Genomic DNA, 21768 nt, shown 5'->3' with positions numbered 1-21768 from the left:
CATAAAAATCACAGCAGGCTGATCATCAGGGTTAATAGGCAGTAAAGCTACATTTTTACCCCTTACTGTTCCATTAATACAGATTCCTCAAATGAAAATTTCTCCTCCAGTTACTGCATTAAATGTTAACTTTTCACACATTCAGAAAAAAATTAGTGATTTACCTTTCAAGCTACATGACTTGAGATAAGTAAATATAGTTTAAAAATGTTAGAATATAGGTTGAAACACAATCTGAAATATTACTTAAGCAAAGTATTCCTTTCTCACCTCTCTGCTTGAATTTATAGCTCATTAAAGAAGTTAGCTTGATGCAAGACAATGGTGTCCTTGACCTAATGGAGTGAATATTTATCATTTATGAGCCTAGGTACTGAAAGCTGATATGACAGGCAGTTGGTCTCAAATACTTCATCTTGGAAGAACTTACAATGTTGTTACTAGGAAGTTGTAAGAGTACACTAACCAACTCATATTCCAGGAATTAATCCATGATACATGAAGACTTCAACTTAAGTGACTGACAGAAAATAAATTTTAAAAACTCACTGAAAAGATAAGTTACTTAAATCTTCTAAATCAAGTTAAAATTAATTTACAGCTTCCACCTTCTGTGGTGTTTTGAAGGCTTTTCAATTGAAACCTTCTTTTTCTCAGCTTTTGGCTTTGTGTAACTCTCACTTTTTTCTGTGGTTGCAATCACAGAAGGAGAACTCTCCGATTTGTCAGGTTCTGCAAAGTAAATGCATAAATTCATTGAATAATATAGAACCATTAAGAATAAGAGTAAGTCTCTAAATCACTTTGCCTTTCAATTAAATTATAGTCGATCTGAGTCTTTTCTCATGTTCCTTACTCAAATAAACATTTATTAAATGTTTCCCATTCTTGAAATATTTTGGGGAGATTTCAACCACCCTTTCTGTGCAGAAGTGTTTCCTGATTTTGATCTTGAAAGGCCAAGACCTAATTCTAAAATTATGACCCTTTGTTTTTGATTCTTATGGTCTGTACTGACTCATTTAATTCTGACTGGATTAAATTTCCTAAATCCATAAAGCCTAAACCAACATCTGATTGAAATTAGTTGAAGTATTGAATAGGATCTTTCAGTTCCTAATCATTATAATCAAGTGTACTCACCTCTTCACTTTAGCCTGGGTTGTTCCCCATGATTTATTACTAATAATATCAATTTGCTTTGAATTTAGTAACTGTCAATCCCAAGATAGTATCGAACCCTTAAACTTCATTGAAGGTTTTGCTTCTTGCATGCTTGAAATAGCATGTCACACATCAATCTATCTTGTCTTAAACTCAGTTTAAATCAGATCAAAAATGCTACGTATCCAAAATAGTGCACATGTTTTTACAGACGTAAAAAATGAATACACTTAAACGACGAATGCTTAAAGAAACAACAGTAACGAAAGTACTTAAAATGTCCAATACAAGGTAAAACTACAATGAAGCAATGTGTAATGCTCCCACCAAAAACAAACAGAATACATTTGTGAAGCTATTTGAGGAAGGGTTTAGGTGATCTACCTTGCCATCCAATGACTCAATACCAGTTTCCTTGTATCAATTCAACATTCAGGGGCAGTAATTAGCTAAGTCCAAGATTAATCCCTCCACAGACCTGCTCCATATTTCAAGCACTTGCTGTTTTATTTCAGATACCCTTTTTGAAAATGTTATGTTGGGTTCATCAAGATTTTGGACTCCCAGAAACTAAAATGCTGGGCAAACTCAGCAGGTCTTCACAAAAAGGGACTTGAAACATTAACTCTGATTTCCCTACACAGATGCTGCCAGACCTGCTGAGATTTTCCAGTAATTTCTGTTTTTGTATGTTTCAAGATCCACAGTTCTTCATTTTATTTTAAGGTTTTCGACTACTTTCTTGTTTAAATCCATCACATTATTTTATTCGACAGATTATACACTTGTATAGACAGTTATACCAACCTGAACTATGAAAGCAACCACCCCAACACACACAAAAGAAGTTGCATCAAGACACTATTCAAAAGGGCCACAACACACTGCAGTACACCAGAACAGAAAAAAGAGGAAGAGGAACACCTGTACAAGGTATTCGCCAAAAACGGATACCCGCACAATTTCATCAACAGATACAGCCAGGGAATTCCTAGAAGCATGGCACTCATCCACAAAGTCCATCAACAAACACATCGACCTGGACCCAATATACCGGCCACTACAGCGGACAGCTGAAACTGACAACCGGAAGCGGCAGGGACAGGCCACTATAAATGCCGGAGGAAACACCACAGAAGCGCTTCACAGGATGCTCCCAAGCACTGAGGATGTCACCTAGACAGGGGACGAAACGTTTGCAACAGACATTTCCAGCTCGGCGAACAGAACCACAACAACGAGCACCCGAGCTACAAATCTTCACCCAAACTTTGAACAGTTATATCAAGGAAGAGTGGCACAGTGGTTAGCACTGCTGCCTCACAGTTCAAGGCACTTAGGTTCGACTCCAGCCTTGGGTGACTGTCTGTGTCGCATTTTTACATTCTCCCCATCTGCTCGGGTTTCCTCCGGGTACTCTGGTTTTCTCCCACAGTCCAAATATGTGCAGGTTAGGTAGATTGGCCAAGCTAAATTGCCATAGTGTTTAGAATGTGCAGACTGGGTAGGTTAGCCAATGGAAATGCAGGGTTACATGGATAGGGTAGGGGCGAGTCTGGGTAGGATGCTCTTCGGAGGGTTGGTGTGGACTCAATGGACTGAATGGCCTGTTTCCACAATTTAGGGATTCTATACATTCTATACGACTGGTCTTTAACAGGATACCACGCACCACACTCTCAATTCTCAGATGAGTGTGATTATCTAAACAACAGACAGATGGTCAGGGGACGGGTTGCCTTGTTAGTAAGAAATGAGATAAAATTGATTAGCAATAAATGGTAAGTCAGAAGGCGTAGAATCTGTGTGGGTAAGTTCAGGAACTGCAAACGAAAAAGATGGAAGTTCTTAGCGTGTTTTGAGAAGATTTGTAGCTCAGGTTGAGGTTCTGGATGTAGGTTTATTCGATGAGATGGAAGGTTCATTTCCAGACATTTCATCACCCTACTAGGTAACATCTTCAGTGGGCCTTAGGTGAAGCACTGCTGATAAGTCCTGCTTTCTAGTTATATGATTGGGTTTCTTTGGGTTGGAGATGTCATTTCCTGTGAAGTCACTCTCTGTTCCTTTAGTCAGGGGTGGTAGATGGGGGTCTAACTTGATATGTTTGTTGATAAGAGTTCTGGTTGGAATGCCATGCTTCTAGGAATTCTTGTGCATGTCTTTGTTTGGCTTATCCTAGGATGGATGTGTTGTCCCAGTCGAAGTGGTGTTCTTCCTCATACATATGTGAGGATACTAGTGAGAGAGGGTTGTGTCTTTTTGTGGCTAGTTGGTGTTCATGTATACTGGTCGCTAGTTTTCTGCCTGTTTGTCCAATGTAGTCCATCTTCCGCAGCAACACCAGGTACATTCCCCACACCTTTTCCTCCGCTTACATCAATGACTGTACCGGCACCACTTTACGCTCCCACAAGGAGGCTTAACAGTTCATCAACTTCACTAACACGTTCCATCCTGACCTCAAGTTCACCTGGACCATCTCAGACACCTCCCTCCCCTTCCTGGACCTCTCCATTTCCATTTCCGGCGACCAACTCAACACTGATATCTACTACAAACCCTCTGACTCCCACCCTGCCTCCTGTAAAAATGCTATCCCTTATTCTCGATTCCACAGCCTCTACCGCATCGATCCCAAGAGGACCAATTCCATTAAAGAACATCCCAGATGGCCTCCTTCTTCAAAGTCCCCAATTTCTCCTCCCACATGGATCAACAATGCCCTCCAGTGCATCTCCTCCACTTTCTGCACAACCCACCCTTCACTCCTGGTACCTTCCCCTGCCACTGCAAAAAGTACAAAACCTGTGCCCACACGTCCCCACTTACCTCCGTCCAAAGCCCCAAAGGATCCTTTCACATCCAACAGAGATATACCTGTACTTCCATACACCTCATCTACTGTGTCCGTTGCTCCCAATGTGGTCTCCTCTGGGTTGACAGGACACCAACTTGTGGAACTTTTCAGAGAATATCTCTGGAACACCCACACTAAACAACCCCACGCCCTGTGACTGAACACTTTACTCCCCCTCCCATTCCACCAAGGACATGCAGGTCTTGGACCTCCTCCACAACCAAATCCTTACAACCCGATGCCTGGGGGAAGAATGCCTCATCTTCCACCTTGGGACCTTCCAACCATACGGGATCAATGTAGATTTCACCAGTTTCCTCATTTCCCCTCTCCCCACTTTATCCCAAATACAACCTTCCAATTCAGCACCACCTTCTTGAACTGCCCTACCTGTCCATCTTCCTTCCCAACTATCCGCTCAACTGTCCTCTGACCTATCACCTTCATCCTCACCTTCATCTATTAACCAAATTCCCAGCTACCTTCCCCCTAGCCCCTCCCCTCCCATTTATCTCTCAGCCCCCTTAGGCCACAAGCCTCATTCCTGATGAAGGGCTTATGCTTGAAACGCCAATTCTCCTGCTCTTCAGATGCTGCCTGACCCACTGTGCTTTTCTGGCACCACACTTTTCAACTCTGATCTTTAGCTTCTGCAGTTCTCACTTTCTCCCCGTACTTGGATAGATTAAGAATCTGACACATTTATGCAGAAGCTTAATGTATCCTTACACTTTCTCAATACAGTATATAGTCAATGAACTGTTCTTTAGAATGCAGTCATCATTGTCAAATATAAATATGAAAGCCAATTTTGCACAGCAAGATGATAAATCAATTCATTTATCTTTGTGCAGCTGTTTGAAGAAGGGATTATGGATAGAAAAAGAAATAAAAACTTGCACTTACATACTACATTGCATAAATACTGAATGTCTCAAAGCACTTTACAGCCAATAAAGCATTTTTGAATTCTCATCATTGTCGTAATGTAGAAAACAAGGTAGCTAATTCGCACTCAACAAACTAATCTACTTTTTTGTGATTTCAATTGAAGGTTTAGCTTTGGTTAATGTTGGTTAGGGCACTGGGAATAACTCTCCTGCTCATTTTTATAATTGTACCATAAGACCGTACAGTGACCTGGGCAGATAGATGGGTTCTCCGTCTAACTTCTCACCAAAATACAACTGGTGTGTCAATCTGGGTATCTGTGTCCAAGCCAGGAGTGGAATTTAAACCTAGAACAACTGCACTATAAATTGGGCTACAGCTAACATTAGATAGCCAATTAACTCTTTGTTCTTCTTCAAATCTTTTACATCTGCTTGGGTATAATGATAGACCTCTGATTAATGTTTTAAGCAAAAAATGATAGCTTGATGCTACTGAACAGCCAACATTAGATTGAGCTTAAGGATACTGGAAGTGATATTAACTGAGCCAAGCTGGCAACACAAATATTATAAAGTCACAGAATCCCTGTAGATAGACGCCATTTTGACCACCAAGTCTGCACTGGCCTTCCGAAGAGCATCCCACCCAACCCCATTCCATTCCCGTAACCCTGCATTTACCATGGCTAATCCACCTAGCCTACACACAACTAGACACTATGGGGGAATTTAGCATGGCCAATTCAACAAACCTGTATGTCTTTAGACTGTAGGAGGAAACAAAAGCACCTAGCAAAAACCCACACAAGACACAGTGAGAATGTTCAAACACCACAGAAACAGTCACCCAAGGCTGGAATCAAACCAGGGTCCCTAGCACTGTGAGGCAGCAGTACTAACCACACAGTCACCATGTCACTAAATATAACCACATAATTACAACATGAGAAATCTGTATTGATTTCAACAGTTACTAACGTGCAACTCCCATGCCCATCAAGCCCTGGAATGTGACTCAAAACCAAAACTTCTGCTTTAGAGGCCGGGGATGCTAGTTACAATGCTACAGAACCTCCTCTGTAATATTACTACAAATATAATAAAGAAAACTTGCAAAATCAATCACCAAGTCTGATGCAATATACATTTTGTATACAATTTGGATTCTTGCATTACATTATTCATATACTTGTCAAAATTATTTTATCATTATTAATTATGTATTTTTGGTGTAATTGCATGATATATTGGGCAATATATTAAAGAATTTTCTTGGCGATTCTTCCAATTAGTCACCATCATTTGAGAAGAAACTCCAATAAATATGTTAACGATGTTAAAAATCACATGACACCAGGTTATAATGCAGCAGGTTTATTTGAAAACACAAGCTTTCAGAACCTTGCTCCTTCTTCAGGAAGAAGAAGCAAGGCTCCAAAAGCTTGTGGTTTCAAATAAACCTGTTGGACTATAATCTGGTGCATGATTTTTGACCTTGTCCAACCCAGTCCAACACCATCACCTCCACATTATATAAACAATGAGCAAAAACTTTCCCAGGTAAGTGAGGGAATATTTTAATGTGTGCAGGGTGCTACATCTCCTGAAATTATGCTAAGTCAAGATCCTACTACGATCCTGTCTCTTTGCCATAACAAGCTCAATGTCCAGCAAAGAACCCTCTTGGAAATCAATGGAGCCAATTTTACGCTTATAGAGATGTACAGCACGGAAACAGACCCTCCGGTCCAACTCATTCATGCCAACCAGATTCCTGAAGAAGGGCTTATGCCCGAAACGTCGATTCTCCTGCTCCTTTGATGCTGCCTGACCTGCTGCGCTTTTCCAGCAACACATTTTTAAGCAAAAACCAGATAGCCCAACCCAATCTAGTCCCACTTGCCAGCACCCAGCCCATATCCCTCCAAACCCTTCCTATTCATATACCCATCAACATACTTTTAAATGTTGCAATTGTACTAGCCTCCACCACTTCCTCTGGCAGCCCATTCCACACACACACCACCCTCTGCATGTAAAAGTTGCCCCTTACGTCTCTTTTATATCTTTCCCCTCTCACCCTAAGCCTATGCCCCCTAGTTCTGGAATCACCCACGCCAGGGTAAACACCTTGTCTAGAAAGTGAGGTCTGCAGATGCTGGAGATCAGAGCTGAAAATGTGTTGCTGGAAAAGCGCAGCAGGTCAGGCAGCATCCAGGGAACAGGAGAATCGACGTTTCGGGCATAAGCCCTTCTTAAGGAATCCTGAAACGTCGATTCTCCTGTTCCCTGGATGCTGCCTGACCTGCTGCGCTTTTCCAGCAACACATTTTCAACCTTGTCTATTTACCCTGTCCATGTCCCTCATGATTTTATAAACCCCTATAAGTCACCCCTCAACCTGCGATGCTCCAGAGAAAACACCCCTAGCCTATTCAACCTCTCCCTATAGCTCAAATCCTCCAATCCTGGCAATATCCTTGTAAATCTTTTCTGAACCCCTTCAAGTTTCACCACATTGTTCCAATGGGAAGGAGACCAAAACTGCATGCGATATTCTAAAAGTGGTCTAACCAATGTCCTGTACAGCCACAACATGACATCCCAACTCCTGCAACTCTACTTTCAAGGAGCTATGAACCTGTACTCCAAAGTCTCTTTGTTCAGCAACACTCCCTAGGATCTTACCATTAAGTGTATAAGTCCTGCTAAGATTTGCTTTTCCAAAATTCTGCACCTTGCATTTATCTAAATTAAAGTCCATTTGTCACTCTTCAACGTATTGGCCCATCTGATCAAGATCCCGTTGTAATCTGAGGTAACTTTCTTCGCTGTCCACTACACCTTGGTTTCATCTGCAAACTTACTAACTATACCTCTTATGCTCACATCTAATTCATTTATATAAATAATGAAAGGTAATGGACCCAGTACCGATCCTTATGGCACTCTACGAATCACAGGCCTCCAGTCTGAAAAACAACCCTCCACCACCACCTCTCGACCAGTTCTGCATCTAAATGGCTAGTTCTCCCTGTATTCTATGAGATTTAACCTTGCTAACCACCCTTGTGAATCTTGCTGAATGCCTTACTGAAGTCCATATAGATCACATCAACTGCTCTGCCCTCATCAATCCTCTTAAAACTGTAATTAAGAACCTCTTTTAACTGTGCAATTTGTTTCAGCTATTTTCTAATTAAACTGTTCAGAGATGTTAAATACACAACTCCCACACAATGTGGTCACAAGTAAGTTTCCCTGCAAATACCAAGTATTGACATCAGCATCAAAAATGATCTACAATTTGCTTGCATTTGATCTCAAAAATGAAAGCCTTAATTAATTGTGACATCCAGTGCTTAACAATTTGATATTTATTCAATATATCTCTTGATCTGAACGTACCTGCTTTGGCTGGGGGGGTGGAATCATCTACTTCTGAAGTGTTCTCAGACATGTCTGAAATTCCTTTATGGTTTCCTGTTCCTTTTTTCTTCTAATAATGCAGTTGCTTCAGGCTAGGCCTAACTATTTGTTGCAAACCATCTGTTGCTACAAAAGGCTTAGGTTGCTTACTTCGTGATCTTTTATTCACTTTAGGATGATTGTGTCTTTTTGTTTGTAGGGAAACACCTTCTTTTATATCATAATTTTCTTGTTGATGTAAATCTTTATCTGCATCGGAACTAGAGCTTGATGTTATGCATTTAACATTCCTTACATTTGTTTGATGTTGTATAGCACTGTCGGGCTACAGGACAAAGGTTCCAAATATATATTATACACTTGATCTCTACATACATTTAGACAAACATTTCGATAAAAACTGGCTATATTTTTACAACTATTTAGTATACTGTAATTTATAAGTTAAAATTAAGTTCTATACTACCAAATGACTACAGAAATATCTGTATGCTAAACCATCTTTAAGCTATATGTTAATAGACTGGGCTTGGATACAATAGTACCATTGCTGATGGCTCACAAAGGCTTGAGGTGTTCAGCTTTGAATTGGTGCATCAGTTATGAGACTGTCCCATTTAGTGGAATAGTACTAGAAATTGTCCTCCACTAGAATTGGGCAGTAGTATTCCAACCAATTGTTACAAACCCAGCTGATATTACCAAACAAGTCAAATATCAGACTGAAACCTGACTTGATCGCCTTTTTTTTGTTTTTAGTTAGAAAGGTGATTTTTCTCTGTTTTGAACAATAAAATAGCAATTTATTTCATAAAAGAAATTAATATGAAATAGAATAAACCAAATTATTTACAAATAACACAATCTGGAAGATCTCAAAACGTATGCTAAAATACAATGCCATCTATCACACCATCATCCTGTTACAGACCTCAAACACCAGAGAGAATTCCTTCTCTGTTACATAGGTTTAACTTAACTGTTTCTTTCAATTTCCTTTCTAAAGAGTTTGATAGCCTTCCTCAAGTATTCACACAACACAGCTTAGACTTTATCAGATTTGAAAAACCCCTCAGAGTTTTGACCAAACATTTCTGGTCTGGAACTTTCAAACTAAGATCTTTGCACTGAGGTAAGCTGTTTCTGTATTATCTCTTTTGTCAAGAAGGACTGTTCCATATATTTAACTCTAGTTAGGAGCTCTATGAACTGAAAAAAAAAACTTTCCAAGCTCTGGGTTTTTCCCTTAAGCAAATAAAATAAAAATTCCAGATCCTGCTAACTTAAAGTAAGCTAATGTTCGTCAATATTTACTCTGCCCTTGCATAAAAATCTCCCAATAGAAACAAGTCAAGAACTCCCTATGTAGTCAGTGCCATTCTCATAAGATCTCACATAATAAGAAAATTGTGCAAAAACCACACCATTTAAACTAGTGGGGCCAGAATTGCATTGTAGCCAATGCACGTGAGGAAAGTTCACTTTCTACAAATAATGGTCTAAATTCTTCAATCGTGTTAAAGCCAATTTGCACTGAAGAAACATGCCTTATATCAGAACCGACTACTGTTTTTTAAAAAATCATGGCTCCAAAAATACTGACCAGCTAGTCATTAAACTCCCTCAAACACACAGACCAAACCTCACGTAACACTAATTCAAATCCAAACTTTAAAATAAGTAATATTAAATATACATAAATCACACACCTTACATCACACTTAATATTGTCATGGACAGATGTATTTGCAGCAGGGAAGCTGGTGAGGACAAGATCAAGTAGGTTTTCCCTTTTGTTCGTTCTTTCCCTATCTGCTGCCAGCCTAATCTGGCAGACATTTCTTTCAGCAGCTCATTCTGTGATGGTACTACCAAATGACTGAGATATTGAAGGCTCCAGTCGGAGTACATTCTGTTCTCTTGCTGCCATTAGCACTTCTTCTAAGAGCTGTTCAGTATGGAGGAGTACTCATTCATCAGCTAAGAGAGGGTCTTAGCAGTTAGGAACTTCAGTTGTATCATCCACATTTGACCTCATTCCACAATAAACTACATAGGGTGCAAATTTATATTTCAAGTTGACCTCATTCCACAATAAACTACATAGGGTGCAAATTTATATTTCAAGGGCCTTTTTCTCTTGACCAGATTGTCACCACCTCTAGTAGGTCTTTCTGCTTGGGAGTCAGGAAACATTAAGGAGCGATGGATGTGCCTGTGTCATTGGCTTTGTGGTATGATTATAATGAGTATGACTACTTAAGGTTTGACTAGTGTTATGACAGCTCTCCCAGTTTCAGCATGTCATTAAAGGTGGGAATTGGTCTTATTCAGAAGCATTAGTGTGGGCCTCTGGATTGCTAGTCCAGTAACATTATCAACATGCCATTGTTCTACACATTCCTTTATGTAGCTCAGTGTCATATTTTGTTTTTAATGCCTCTGTAACACACTTGATCTGTCTGTTACATTAAAGATGTTATGTGAATTCAAGTTGTTGCAGCTATTGCTGTATGATGATTTGTCCATAGGAGATAAGAAAGTAATGCTGGAGCTCAAGCCATATTTGAAAATGGGGAATTAGGGTGGTCATTTGTCACCTGTGTTGAAACTTAGTCGAAATGGACCTGAGGTTACAGAGGGCGCATGCAGGGAGAGTAGCAGACATGATAAACTATTCATTGTTGATTGCATGAAATGGAGTTACTGTGGCAAGCATTGACAGTAACACTCAGATTTCATCATGAGTAATGAATAGACCAAATTAGAATGGTGCTGGAAAAGTACAACAGGTCAAACAACATCCGAGGAGCAGGAAAATCGACGTTTCGGGCAAAAGCCCTTCATCAGGAATGAACGCAGGGAGCCTCCGGGGTGGAGTGATAAATGGGAGGTGGATAGGGCTGGGGAGAAGGTAGCCAAGAGTACAATAGGTGGATGGAGTGGGGATGAAGGTGATAGGTCAGAGACGAGGGTGGAACTGATAGGTGGGAAGGAAGGTTGGCAGGTAGGACAAGTCATGAGGATGGTCCTGAGCTGGAAGGTTGGAACTGGGGTAAGGTGGGGGGAGGGGAAATGAGGAAACTGATGAAGTCCACTGATGCCCTGGGATTTAAGTGTTCCGAGACGGAAGACGAGGTGTTCTTCCTCCATGGCGTCGGATGGTGAGGGAGTGGCAGTGGAGGAGGCCCAGGACCTGCATGCCCTTGGAAGAGTGGTAGGGGGAGTTGAAATGTTGAGCCCCGGGGTGGTGGGGTTGATTGGTGCTGGTGTTCCGGAGATGTTCCCTAAAGAGCTCTGCGAGAAGGCGTCCAGTGTCCCCAATGTAGAGGAGACTGCATCAGGAGCAATGGATACAATAAATGACATTGGTGGATGTGCAGGTGAAATGTTGATGGATGTGGAAGGCTCCTTGGGGGCCTTGGATGGAGGTGAGGAGGGAGGTGTGGGTGCAGGTTTTGCAATTCCTGCAGAGGCAGGGGAAGGTGCCAGGAAGGGAGGGTGGGTTGTTGAGGGAGCATGGACCTGACCAGGTAGTCACGAAAACTACCTGGTCAGGTCCACGCTCCCACCAATCCACTCTCCCCTCCTGACACCTTCCCCTGCCACCGCAGGAATTGCAAAACCTGCGCCCACACTTGCCCCCCTCACCTCCATTCAAGGCCCCAAAGGAGCCTTCCACATTCATCAACGTTTCACTTGCACATTCATTTATTGTATCCGTTGCTCCCGAAGCGATCTCCTCTACACTGGGGAGACTGGACGCCTTCTCGCAGAGTGCTTTAGGGAACATCTCCGGGACACCTGCACCAATCAACCCCACCACCCTGTGGCCCAACATTTCAACTCCCCCTCCCACTCTGCCAAGGACATGCAGGCCCTAGACCTCCTCCACCACCACTCCCTCACCACCCGACGCCTGGAGGAAAAACGCCTTGTCTTCCACCTCAGAACACTTCAACCCCAGGGCATCAATGTGGACTTCACCAGTTTCCTCATTTCCCCTCCCCCTCATTATCTCTCCACCTCAGAGGCTCCCTGCCTTCATTCCTGATGAAGGGCTTTTGCCTGAAATGTCGATTTTCCTGCTCCTCGGATGCTGCCTGACCTGCTGTGTTTTTCTAGCACCACTCTAATCTAGATTCTGATTTCCAGCATCTGCAGTCCTCACTTTTTCCTAATGAATAGACCAGTTGAAGATATTGGAACATTAAAATGAACAATATGAGATCTGGTCTACAAGGTAAAGTGCAGAGATACCTCTGACTCTGTAACCACAACTATGTGGTGCTGAAAATGAAATTTTTGAAAACAAAATATAAATGAAGAGATTTACATATGTTTATTGTTTGGAAATCAATATTTAACTCCAATGGATTTTTCAATACATCTTCAATGTCACTGCAATGTTCTGTCAACAACCAATCCAAAATTGGTAAGATTTCAGAGAACATGTAAGAATAGTCAATAACCTACCTAAGGTTTTGATATTATGCTAATATATTAGGCCTATGTTGAGGACACTTTGTTAGAATTTCAAAAATTATGATGAGTTCAGAAGTTTATTTTTAAAGTCTACTTTATACTAACCTGCCAATCTGAAGTTCTGATTATACTGATTTCCAATTCTGTTTCACAAGAATCTTTATACAGTTGATTGGAACATTTTTCTAGCATTTCATTAAAGGTACATACTGTCATGGGATCCTGATCATTAGTACATTTCTCCTTTTCAAAAAAATATGACTCAAACATTTTTCTAATTTTTTTCCAGGATTTCATTACGTTCATTGGTTATGCCATGTTGCTCATCAATAATCTGTTTCTCTTTCAATAGAATCTTTTTTACATCTATATATTCTTCTGCAATATTTAGTTAATATTTCCATCAATTTTGACATTATATTCTGTTTCCAACTGGTTAACCGTACTATGTTTCCACCAGAATCTGTTTTGCTTCCATATATTTCATTTAACATTTCCAGTAGCAATTTATTAAATGTTGTACTGCGTTCCAGTGTTGTTTTTCTTCACTTCTGTGCATTTTTTTGATTGAGTTGCTGTTTCTTCACACACACTGCTTTGATGAGAAAGCTCATGCTAAGGCAAGCTGCTTACGCTGTCTGCTGTTGACCTAATGTTGCTTGTTGATGTAATTTTATCATCTGCTGACAACATTTCATGCTCTGTTGATGGGTTTTTATCATTGTTAGCATGTACATTTCCAATGCACTTTATTTTTGACTGCACTCTGATTTCAAGTTTGTTCCTTTTTCCTTACACTGTGGATCACAAGACAATTACTGATGATAGAGATTCAACCCATCTTAGTTCATCCATCTAAAAACCAATGTTCTCTCATCCACTCCTACGCAATACTAATCATTATTTTAAAACTCTAGGGTTTCACTTTTACTGTTTTATTTGTAATTTCTTTCCAAATGTTGATCATTGTTCTTTTGCAGAATGACTTCTCAATATGAATCTTAAACTTACTTTCATGTGCTCAAGCCGGTGGCTTTTGTCTGTTTTCTCAGGTGGCCATCTATACAGGTTGAAAAGCCCAGGGTTCTCCATGTTTTCTTCACAACTCAAAGCTTTGATACAAAAATCAGCCTTTTCTCTGCACTGCTGCTTACGCTTCAATGCTGCTTTTATTTTTCTATGATCAGACTGAACATAAAACTCAGGGTCTGACTACAATCACAGCATAATTTCATCAAAACTTCCTCTAACCTATAGCTTAGAAGGAACGTATGGCAACATTTTTATTTGTTTTCTTGATTGCTGCTCTGCATCCAGTGGATATATTCAGGATTAAGCTCATTAAGATTCTTTATTCTCTTTCAATTACGCCCCTAACTATTATAGATGATGAACACCAGATGATGAATGTCACCTTGTTTTCGTTCTCAGGTTCAAAATTTTATAGTAGTCCGTTTTAAATCTTGCATGTCATTATTCTACTCAATTAAATATCCTGAGCTGCTTCAAAAGTCCACTGCTTCTCTGAATCACCTGATCATTTACTAATTTGAATTAAATTTCTGATATACATTAAACAGTATCAGTCCCAACTCTGATTAAAATCTTACTCAAAACTGCATCTTTCATAATCTGTTGGGAAACAATTCTCAAATAAATTTCTATTCATTTTATCCTTTAATACACCTAAAGCTTTTGTATGGAACTTTATTAAATGTATTTTAGAAATCCAAGTACACACATTTTAGGGTTTAGTGTTGATTTAATTGTAATTTCCTCAAAGATATCACGATCTGACAGCCAGATTTTCTCTTCTTGGTTATGCAATGGCTATGCTTTACAAATGATTTGGAGATGCCGGTGTTGGACCGGGGTGTACAAAGTTAAAAATCAAACAACACCAGGTTATAGTCCAACAGGTTTAATTTGATATTCCTGGTGTGATAGCTGCTACTTTCACCTGTCCGCTGCGATATACAGCATAATGATAAATTTTCTCATCTCGTATTTGATAACAATATTCTGACAAGTCCCAGAGTTCAAAAGTAACATAGAATTTAGTACAAAAGTTAAAAATCACACAACACCTGATGAAGGAGCGTCGCTCCGAAAGCAAGTGTGCTTCCAATTAAACCTTTTGGTCTATAACCTAGTGTTATGTGATTTTTAACTTTATGCTTTACAAAGGCATTGTGAGATAATCTTCAAATTTACTGCTGACAACACTTCGATCACAGCAACATACCGAAAGGAACAGTAACTCATTCACAAGAGATAAAAAAATCAGTACTGGTACACAATGAAAACATTTGACAAAGTTCAGGAAACCTTCTATGAATTTTATGGAGAAAAACAGTTTATGGTGGAAACACAGTAGTTTACCAGCTGACAACATAATATATCAAAATTGAAGGAAGAATATGAAGTTATGATTATTTGAAATTTCAAAATAGGAAGAGCAATTTATTTCAGTAGCCAAGAAATCTTGAGGACTTATGCAATAACAAGTCAAAGCAAGAAATACAGCCTCATTTTAAGATATGGCCTTGGGAGTCATGTAGGAACCATAAATGGGTTCCCGAATCCCAATCTATTTAAAAATATAATCCATCAATCAAATTTAAATCTCTGGGAGATAAAGTTTTCTGGATCTGAATTGTGAATATTATGGGACTTGCCACCTACCATGCCCGCCTACAATGTGCTTCAAGTTAAAATTTTTGTATTTGGTATTTCCTTGCATATCTAGTGTATATGAGCGTATGTTGTCTGGAGTATTCTATTTATGTTATAGACAATATCTATAGTTTAAGTTAACCACTTAATATATGCTTCATACATCTGCTGCACTATGTGTAGAACTGCATTGTAACGTGCTCTCAATTAGGGATCCAAAGTAGACCTCAGAAGTCCATGGCTGAAATGGGCCCTTTGCACCTAAAGCATCATAGTACTTCAAATTTCTGCCATTGCTTTATTGAGCATTGTAAACTTACTATTATTTCAAATACAACTCTATTCCTGAAATGGTCTTCAATCCTTCAGAACTACACTAATTCCATCTTTTCTTTTTAAGTAATTAAATCCATTATTTTTTTGAATTATTTCAGTCTTACTGGCCTCAGAAGGATTTCCAGCATTACCTTTGTATCTTGTTATTGTTATTTTGACAGTGACAATGTTCATCCCATAAATTCATATAATGTTTAACTACTTGTGTCATACAGTATACCCTAACCAAAGGCAATAAACCAAGCCTCCTCAAAATACTCTCAAAGAACTTGGATCTTTAGTTCTAGATCATTTCAATTATTCTTTTTGCTTTCTTTTAAACTATCTATTTCTGTCCTAAAACAAAAAAGCGTTACAACATTCAAAGGCATTGAAGGAGTTGAATATATTACCTCTGTTGACTTGATGTCAAGGTCGTTGTTATACACTCCAAAACTGCATTTGCCTTTATTTAAACTGTGGCATGACGCTGTCATAATGGTTATTCATCTGTATGTGATGTAGCATATGATTTAATATCAATTTCCAAAGGGTACTAAAATGTAATCAGGATTAGACATTTAATAGAGAAACAAACTTTCAATGTGTAATTTTAACAAGAACTGTTGGTTAAACAATCAAATACTGAATTCAGATTTAAAATGAATGCTTAGAATATTGCTTCCTCTATGCCACTGAGACTAAAGATTTTGAACTAACTGTTTCAATGCAAAATATGTTTTCACAAACATTTCATAAAACAACGACATTTTTAGGGGTCTTCCCATCGCCATCACCTACATTATTACAGGTGCTTTATATTTTATATGAACATAGGAACAGGGTTAATCATTCAGCTCCTTGAGCCTGTTCCACCACTCAGTCAGATCATGGCTGATATGTAGCTTAATTCCATATACTTGCCTTTGGCCCATATCCCTTAAGACATTTGCTTAAGAAAATTGTATCTATTTCAGGTTTACAATTAGCAACCAATCTAGCATTCAGTCATTTTAGGAAGAGAGTTCCAAATAGTTACCGCCTTTGTGTGTAGAAGTGCTTTCTAACATCTCTCATGAATGATTTGGCCCTAACTTTCATGTCCCCGTTCTAAAATCCCCAACTGGTGGAAATAGTTTATCTTTATCTTTATATGCTGTGTTTTGTTGTTAATATCTTGAAGACCTTGATCAGATCACACCTTAACCTTTTAAATTCTAGAGAAAACAGGCTTAATTTGTACAATCTTACCTCTTAACCCCTGAAGTCCAGGTATCTTGTAAATCTACATTGTACTCCCTCCACAATCAATATACCCTTCATAAGGTGTGATGCCCAGATCTGCTCACAGTATTCCGTGGAGTCTAACCAGGATATTGTGTAACTGCAGCATTGATTCTCCGTCCTGTCAGCAGAGTACTCTAGATATGAAGACCAGGATTCCATTAGCTTTCTTGATTATTTTCTGCACTTGTCCATGATATTTTAAACCCCTAAAATAAAGCCACAGTACTTTATACCATCTAGAAAGCATCCTGATCTATCCTTTCTTTGGTTTAAAATGGATAACCTCACACTTGCTTATATTTGGAAACCATTTGCCAATTTTGCCTATTCACTTAGTCTATCAATATCCCTTCCAAATGTTATGCTGTCAATGAAGTAGTATCACTAATAAGCATGTTTTGCTAAACACACTCCAATCCTTCAATGGAACGGGACCCATAAACAGCCTGACATAATTACACCAGTATAAGAGAATGTTAACATTGTGTTTCTTTTCAAATTTTATTTTTCTCTCAGGCCAAATTATTCCTGTAGTTAAGTTGACTTTACTCAGTTAAGAATGTGTTACTGGAAAAGCGCAGCAGGTCAGGCAGCATCCAAGGAGCAGGAGAATCGACGTTTCGGGCATGAGCCCTTCTTCATGAATCCCTTTGCTAAAGAAGGGCTCCTGCCCGAAATGTGGCTTCTCCTGCTCCTTGGATGCTGCGTGACCTGCTGCGCTTTTCCAGCAACACATTTTCAGCTCTGATCTCCAGCATCTGCAGTCCTCACTTTCTACTAGAAGACTTTTACTCAGTTAAACCAAAAAGCAGTTAAGCACACAAAAACAAAAACTATTGCAGAGCTTTAACAAGTCTGGCAGCATCTAAGGATAGAGTAGAGACAACTCGAGCGACCCCTCTTCTGAACTCAGGTGTTTCAGATTTACAACATCCGCAGTTCTTTGTTTCGCTTGGAGACGTCGAGCATTGGGACTGCAGACCGCACCAAGATTTGTAAACATTGACTTTGCTGGGATTCACGGTGGAGCCTGTCTATTCTAATGGCGATAACAGACAGGGAAAAGAGCAACTTTTGTTTTCGCCGTCAGTAGGTGTTGCTGACCGCGATTAAGGACTGGCGCTGGGCCGTTACAACAACAGGTTCGGGTGAAGCGGAGAGCGGTGAAGCCGCTCGAGGGGGAGACGGCGACCATCCCGCCTCGGTTACCATGGAGACTCCAAATAGACCTCCGACCCGGAAATAGAAATCGCCTGCATTGACACCCCCCCCTTCCCCAGAATGTCGCTTGTGCAGTTACTTTTAGAGGAGATTCTGTACCCAATATTCGCCTTTCTGTAATAGAGTCAGGGAAAAGAGGTTTTATATAGTTAAATCCCCCGGGGGAGGGGGAATCTGTCCCTTGGTGTTACCGCGGGCCTGGAATCCGCTGACAGCGGTTTGCGGGTGGGTAAGGCTCTTACTGATAAAGGTGTTCACCCCAGGCCGACAATAAAAGATCCCCTGTCACTATTGTTGAAGAGGGCAGGGGAATGTTTTTTTTTTAAATTAAACAATATCTTGGCTAATACTTATCCCGCAATCAACATTCCAAGACAGGTTATCGGCTCATTGTCACGTAGATGTTTCAGGGGGCTTGCTGTGTGCAAATTGACGGCTACGTTTTCTTATATTACAATGTGACTATTTAATTGGCAGGTAAAAATAATTGGGTTTTGACCGAGGATAGAAAGTGCAAATGGCTGGAACAGGAATAACCTGGGCTTGGTTATGATTGCGTTAAAAATATCTTAAAGGGTCCACACATACGCAACGCCCCCACTATAATGACATGTTGTTATAGTTGTATAATATTTACTGTCAGTGAAAGGCCCTACATTCTTGACACTAATGGATCTCAAGATTGATCATCAATCACCACTAATTTATGCTTTTATTAGCACAAGGCACACAAACATGCAAAAGCATTGTAGTTGTCCATGAAACTAAGTATTGATTATAATAAAATGCAAGTACTGTCAATGCAAAATTGAAATAGAAGATTTTGTGGTGAGATATAATTATTGATACTTATTATCACTTTTCAGGGATCAGTAGTCTCTAAGAAGCTGTGCAAGTTAGACCATGACATTTTTGAAACGCAGGAAGACTGTTAAAGGCACTGAAGAACATCCAAAACAACAGGAGGATGAGCAGCCTGAAACAAAGCCAAAAACTGGTAGGCTTTCCATATGTGGATGTAAAAGGGTTTTTTTTAAACTACTTAAAATAATATTTTAGAAACTACCTTTTTGTTAAAAAGAGGAGACAATAGGCCTTGGTGTGTTGTAGAATACAGGTACATACTTCATTGAAAGTTATGTCACAGGTAGAGAGTAGTAAAGAAGGCATTTGGGATGTTGCTTTCATTGCTGACCATTGAGTATAGGAATTGAGATACCATCCTGTGATTGTACAGGACATTAGGCCACTTTTGGAGTGCTGTGTACAGTTCTGGTCACTCTGCTACAGGAAGGTTATAATTAAATTGGAGAGGATGCGGAAAGGATTTACAAGGATGTTACTGGGATTGGAGGGTTTGAGTATAGGGAGAGGCTGGATGATACGGACTGGACTAAACCTTTCAAATTAGATTAAAAAGTTAGGGTCTCGGCTAACGTTTTCTTATCGAGTTTTGAGAAGATTTGTAGCTCAGATTGAGGTTCTGGATGTAGGTTTGTTCGCTGAGCTGGAAGGTTATTTCCAGACATTTCGTCACCCTACTAGCTAACATCTTCAGTGGGCCTCAGGCAAAGCACTGCTGAAACATCCTGCCTTCAAATTATATGTTTGGGTTGGCGATGTCATTTCCTGTGGTGAAGTCACTTCCTGTTCTTTTTCTCAGGGGGTGGTAGATGGGATCTAACTCGATGTGTTTGTTGATAGAGTTCCGGTTGGAATGCCATGCTTCTAGGAATTCTCATGCGTGTCTTTGTTTGGCTTATCATGTATCCTGGTGGCTAGTTTTCAGCCTGTTTTTCCAATGTAGTGTTTGCAAGGACTGTAGTCAGTCCTTGCACGGTATTTTGTAAATGACATTAGTTTTGCTTGTTTGTATGGGATGTTTCACATGCATTATTAACTGCTGTTTCAGTGTGTTGGTAGGTTTGTGGGCTACCATGATGCCAAGGGGTCTGAGTAGTCTGGGAGAGATTTCTGAGATGTGTTTGATGTAGGGGAGAGTGGCTAGGGTTTCTGGATGTGTTTTGTATTCTTGTTTGGGTTTGTTGATGAGAAATTGGTGGACTGCGTTCATTGGATACCCATTCTTTTTGAATACACGGTATAGGTGATTTTCCTCTGCTGTGAGTAGTTCCTCTGTGCTGTAGTATATGTTGAAAGACCTGATACCGACAACAAGCAAAACTAATGTCATTTACAAAATACCGTAACAAACACTACATTGGACAAGCAGGCATAAAACTAGTCACCAGGATACCTGAACACCAACTAGCCACAAAAAGACATGACCCTCTCTCACTAGTATCCTTACATACGGATGAGGAAGGATGCCACTTCGACTGGGAAACACATCCATCCTAGGACAAGCCAAACAAAGACACGCATGAGAATTCCTAGAAGCATGGCATTCCAACCGGAACTCTATCAACAAACACATCGAGTTAGACCCCATCTACCACCTCCTGGGAAAAAGAACAGGAAATGACATTTCCAACCCAAAGAAACCCAAACATATAAGTAGAAAGCAGGACTTAATGCTTCACCTGAGGTCCCCTGAAGATGTTATCTAGTAGGATGACAAAACGTCTGGAAATAAACCTTCCAGCTCAGCGAGCAAACCAATATCCAGAACCTTTTCTTATTTTAAAGATAAGTGAAAGGCATTACATTCTAACTGCAATTCGATTGGTCAAATTACTCAACTTTAAGCAAAACACTCTTTATTTTTACATTACAGTTAAAATACAGACAAAATAAAAAGAGAAAAAGGCTTAATTGTAACTATTGAAATGCTTAACACAATAATATGTATATTAACTTCTAATTAACTGTTCTAATATAGTCACATCCCATAAACACACCCTGGCAAAGGCAAATTCAGTAAAATAGAATGTCTCATGTTCAATTCTAGAAGCAGGAAGAGAACTTCAGCTTTTAGCTGTGACAGAAAATTAATAAGAGCTTCCACATCCAGCTCCAAGACCCTGGCAACTGCTGAAAACTAAATCTAAAAATCATGGTTCTGTGGGAGCCTGACGCCACTCATTTCAGGTTGCTTCTATTGTTCCAACTTTTTAAAACAAAACCCAAGGCATCACAAGCTGTTTACTTTATTGACTATGAGCAAACTACTCGACGCTCTGTCTTAACTTTTCTTCATTCAAAAAAGGACAAAATACAACTCTTAAAACCACTGGATAACCTGGGACTTTTTTCATTGGCATGTAGGAAGTCATAGAGATTTATAAAATCATGAAGGGAATAGATAAGGTGACTAGCAATGATCTTTTCCCTAGGGTTGGGGAGTTCAAAACCGAATGTCAAAATTTTAAAGTGAGAGGAGAAAGGTTGAACAGGAATGTGAGAGGCAACATTTTCACACAGTGACTGGTTCACATAGAGTCATAGAGATGTACAGCATGGAAACAGACCCTTAGG

At 39.7% G+C, this 21768-nt stretch overlaps 1 protein-coding gene and 1 long non-coding RNA gene across 3 annotated transcripts in view; one reads left to right on the top strand and one right to left on the bottom strand.

The window, feature by feature from the left end:
• The window catches only part of LOC122558362, a 49891-nt gene extending 32278 nt beyond the window's left edge, over positions 1-17613 (bottom strand). For both annotated transcript variants that reach the window (XR_006314107.1, XR_006314108.1), the window contains exons 1-2: positions 17074-17613; positions 16236-16332 (exon numbers count right to left, since the gene is read on the bottom strand). This is a non-coding gene — a long non-coding RNA (uncharacterized LOC122558362). The remainder of the gene's footprint in view (positions 1-16235; positions 16333-17073) is intronic.
• Positions 17614-18235: 622 nt separating this feature from the next.
• dpy19l3 (dpy-19 like C-mannosyltransferase 3) overlaps positions 18236-21768 on the top strand; it is a 64051-nt gene continuing 60518 nt past the window's right edge. The window contains exons 1-2 of the mRNA XM_043707527.1: positions 18236-18251; positions 19197-19327. Coding sequence (XP_043563462.1) covers positions 19234-19327 — 94 coding nt within the window. The 5' untranslated portion in view covers positions 18236-18251; positions 19197-19233. The remainder of the gene's footprint in view (positions 18252-19196; positions 19328-21768) is intronic.

The sequence above is a fragment of the Chiloscyllium plagiosum genome, chromosome 17 (assembly GCF_004010195.1).
Source record: "Chiloscyllium plagiosum isolate BGI_BamShark_2017 chromosome 17, ASM401019v2, whole genome shotgun sequence".
Lineage (NCBI taxonomy): Eukaryota > Metazoa > Chordata > Chondrichthyes > Orectolobiformes > Hemiscylliidae > Chiloscyllium > Chiloscyllium plagiosum.
The sequence above is the reverse complement of the archived record's forward strand: the minus strand, read 5'-3'. Positions and strand labels throughout refer to the sequence as shown.